The sequence below is a fragment of the Gigantopelta aegis genome, chromosome 3 (assembly GCF_016097555.1).
Source record: "Gigantopelta aegis isolate Gae_Host chromosome 3, Gae_host_genome, whole genome shotgun sequence".
Taxonomy (NCBI): Eukaryota; Metazoa; Mollusca; class Gastropoda; order Neomphalida; family Peltospiridae; genus Gigantopelta; species Gigantopelta aegis.
The window spans coordinates 88,591,350-88,595,887 of NC_054701.1; the positions used below are offsets into that span (position 1 = coordinate 88,591,350).

The 4,538-nt window shown below is 40.4% G+C and overlaps 1 protein-coding gene across 1 annotated transcript in view; it reads left to right on the plus strand.

Moving 5' to 3' along the window:
• Positions 1–336: 336 nt before the first annotated feature.
• Positions 337–4,538, plus strand: part of LOC121368922 (pre-mRNA-splicing factor ATP-dependent RNA helicase DEAH10-like) — a 9,346-nt gene continuing 5,144 nt past the window's right edge. The window contains 2 exon segments of the mRNA XM_041493682.1: positions 337–2,131; positions 2,133–4,536. Of these exon segments, the coding sequence (XP_041349616.1) occupies positions 965–2,131; positions 2,133–4,536 (3,571 nt within the window). The 5' untranslated portion in view covers positions 337–964.

Consider the following 4,538-nt stretch of genomic DNA (forward strand, 5'->3'; position numbering starts at 1 on the left):
TTACAAGAATTATATTAAATATTATTATATTATAATAAATTGTTGGCTTATTTAAATTATTATTAATACTAAACAAATATCAATATATTATATGAAAGATGAAGTGAATGGAATTGACATGTATATAATTCCAGTATCATCAAAATGTGAATAAACATTAAATATTTATCATGTCGTAGATATTACTTTGCTTGTAGTCGTTGTGTATTAACCAAAATTAATTGTTTCTTAGTCAACTGTACAAACAGTTCTGTATGTCTGGCTTAATATTTTTATCCAATTGAATCGGTTGTAATATCTGTTATCTCTTCACTCAGGATTGGTTGAGTGTCTGTTGGAAGTAGACTGTGATCCGGACTATGGTTAAGACATGATCGACCTTTATGATTACGTCAAACTTGAAGAGACACAACGGTGCGGCAAACATGAATGTTTCTTCGTTTTGAGATTCCATATCTACGAGGGCAGTAACAATATTCGTCACATTCGTTAAATTAGTGTAACTTTTTGTATTTTGATACATTCTGTAAATATATTTTTACCAAAATAACTAGTGAATTTTTAGATTATGAAATCCTTCAAGAGTTCGATATTTGGTTGGTGTATTAAACGTATTAAACATCAGTATTACTCAGTTAGCATGGAATTGTGAATAAGAACAGTAAGTGAAGTGAATAAACATTACGTATGTCATCAGAACAAGAATGTGATTGTTCAGCGTTTTACCCATTTTCAGTTTTGTAATTATAAATGTATTTGTACAAAGTCTGAAATGCTTAGAAGTGACATTATTCAACTACGTTAGGGAGTAATCAGCTTTAAAAAGACAATTGCAGATTTTATCTGAAGACAGAAAGCTATTTTGAAGTCTAGTCTTAATTTTTTTTTTAAGTTAACTTGGGTTTGTTTCTGCCACCACCAGTAAAACAGAACATCAAAACTCTTAGTTGCACCATATACAAACATGGCTGACAGACCACCACCAATTCCACGTCCACGACTGTTCAAAGAAACACCAGGAAATACACATCAACCCCAAACACAGGAGACACGCTACACACCGTTGGAGCAACCCGTAGTTACACAAAGTCAGCAAATTTCAAAGCATGCAGAACACAAACAGTCTTTGGCTATGGCAAAAGAAAAAGGTCATTCTGAAGAGAAAGAAAATGCAGGTGTTCAACAGAAACAAGCAGAGGACGAGAGAGACCAGCCACAGATCAGGTCTTCCAAAGTGAAGAGACGGACAGATCACCCCACTGCAATAAAACAAAACAAACATCCTAAGACAACATATCTTTACTTGCGATTTGATCAGTTAGTGATAGAAGGCTTTGATTTTCATGGCTTTCTTATGGAGCGATTGCAGAACCAGCAGGAAATGAATTTTGAAATAGTGACGAGCAGAAAGGTGAATAAAAACTGCACCATCATCACACTTAAATTTGAAAGTAGACGCCTTGGTCAGAGGGCACAAAACCTCATAAAGATAAGCAACCGTGATAGCCAAATAAAAATAGGTTCAAGTTTTGAACTAGCTGACGTTGATGATTCGAAAAAAGTAGATAAAGATGAGGCAATTTTTCAAGGACATCTCCAAGCCATTTTAGATCGGGCTGAAAAAACTATGACGAAACATGACGAAAAGATGAAGAGCACTAGTGCTGATATCGAAAAACTGAAAACCTCTAGATTCAAGACATTAGATGCGTATGAGAGAGTGAAGACCGAGAGATTTGCCCTTGAAGATAAACTGAAGGAACTGACTCTACAACTTGATGAATTCAAATTGTTTCTGGAAAGTTTAACAGCAAAGCTAAAGCAGTGTTGGTATGATAATACGTATGATAAAAACGTCGATGAAATACGCAAGTTGTTTGGCGTGGAATGCTGTAGATTAGATGCTGCGCTACCGATGTACGCCCGGAGAAGTGAAATTGTCAAGATCGTAAAGAATAACAAGGTGTGTGTTATACTGGGTGAGACCGGCTCAGGCAAAAGCACACAAATGACTCAATATCTACACCAGGTTGGGCTCGCGAATGACGGCTTAATTATCTGCACACAGCCACGCAAGGTGGCAGCTATCAGCCTTGCTACCAGAGTGGCATCAGAAATGGCAACGAACGTTCGGACAGCTTGTGGGGTATCGGGTCGGAATGAAGAGCAAAGTATGTGGGAACACAAAGATCATATACACGACCGACCACGCTCTGCTGAACGAATGTCTGAAGGACACGACTCTGTCTAAGTACTCCTGCATCATCATCGACGAAGCCCATGAAAGGAGCATCTACACAGATCTGCTTCTGGGAATGATAAAGGAATGTCTTGGCACCCGCTCTGACTTGAGAGTCATTATCACCTCGGCTACCATCGACCCAGAAGTGTTTGTACATTATTTCAATGGGTGTCCTGTTTTGAAAGTGTCTGGAAGAATGTTTCCGGTGGAAGTGATCTGGCAACCATTGAGTGGAGATGTGGATGTCTTTGAAAATTACCAAAGAGCTGCTGTACAAAAAGCAGTCGACATTCACCAGAGAACACCCAAAGATGGAGATATACTCGTGTTCATGACCACTCCTCTCGAAACGGAAAAATGCAGTGATGAATTTAGACAGGTGATGAAAGATGACAATTCATTTCAGTGTCTGGTACTCCATGGTCAAGTCCAGGCAGAGGAACAGCAGCTGGTTTTTCAACCAAATCCTGCAGGAAAACGGAAGATCGTATTTGCGACTAACAGTGCCGAGACATCCATCACAATACCGGGGATTAAGTATGTTGTCGATACAGGACTGGTGAAAGAGAAACGATATGACTCGAAGAGAAACATGAGCTCCTTGAGTGTGGTTATGATAAGTCGAAGTTCAGCTGAGCAGAGGAAAGGTAGAGCAGGGAGAACCGGTCCTGGGACCTGTTACAGACTGTACACAGAAGAACATCACAAAAGCATGGACTCTTCTTCTTTACCAGAAATACTCAAAGTTCATTTAGGCCAAGCCATGCTCAAACTAGCAGAATTGGGAATCAATCCACTGGAATACGCCTTTGTGCAGAGTCCAGGAACATCAGCGATTGAAGGTGCTATGAAAATGCTTGAAGATATTGGTGCTATAAAAGACCAGCGGATTACAGAAACAGGAAAATGGCTATCAAAGCTGCCAGTTGAACCTAGACTTGGATCAATAATAGCAAAGGGAAAGGAGTGCGACCTTCTCTATGAATCTGTCATACTCTCCACTGTAAGTAGTGTCGGAAGTTTCATCTTTTACAGAGGGTCTTCAGAGACTGACAAGAAGAAGTCTGATTCACAGAAGATACAGTTCTGTCATTACGGTGGAGACAGCATGTCACTTTTGAATGTCTTCAGAGAGTGGGACAAACAAGAAGAAAAGAAGAAAAATAAATGGTGTTTTGAAAATTCTGTTAATTCGAAAGCTATTCGGAATGCTAGAGAAATGGTCAATGAAATTTGCACAGTACTGAAAAAGGAGCTTGGGCTCACTGTAAAACATTCCTTTGATGATCCCTCAAACACTGACAAGATGCTTCAAAACATACTTTTTGAGTGTTTCTCTTCCAACATCTGTCATTTCCTGGGCCACGAGAGAGCCGGTTATTATGCCGCAAGACTCGACCAGCTTGTCCACATCCACCCATCGTCAGTCTTGAATTCACTGGGCCTCGTTCCTCAGTGGGTAGTCTTTGAACAAGTCCTTAAAACTTCAAAAGATTTTGTCACTGGTTTAACCCCGGTAGAAGACTCGTTGGTACATGAAGCAGCTCAAAATGGCACTCTTCGATATGACATTGAAGTCATGAAAAACAAACAGGTGTATCTCGTACATACGGAATGTGTTGGGTCAAGAGCATTTTGGCGAATTGTAGGTCCAGCTTTCAGCAAACTGAAGGTTTTGCAGCAGACCGCTAGCACGCTGGCAGCACCATCATGTGCAGTCATTGAAGCAGACAAAGAGAAGGGAGAATTCAAAATATTTGCAACAAGACAGAATTCTGCTGCTCTGGCTGAATTGTTGAAACCAGAGATTGTTGTGGTGCAAGATGAGTTACAGCGTGAAGACTCTGAACATTCTCTTTCTCAAAAACCTGGGTCTGTAAGCGTTGTTCTTGGAGCAGGTGGTGAAGTCAGCCAAGTCCTTATGTCTGATGACTATAGAACAGTATTCATTGAAAAGGCAGATGAAAACACAAGCGAAACATCGATCAAACAAAAGCTCTGCCAGTTTGGAGTAATAAAAGAGTGCAAGATATTTAAGAAGAGGAAGAACGACAGGTGGGGCTGTGTGAAGTTTGAAAACTCGAACCAAGCCAAGCTGGCTGTTGCTGCGACTCTTGGCGATCAGCATGAAGTGGCTGTGGCAGAACACTGGGCCAGAGGACCAGACTGCATGACATTTAAAGTAAAATTAACATGGTGCAGACGCAAGTCCAAAGAGCATGCCTTTGTGAAATTGGTACCAGAGGAGCTCCCAAGGATGCTGCATTCTTCGCAACTTTGGATTGGCGGGAGAAGC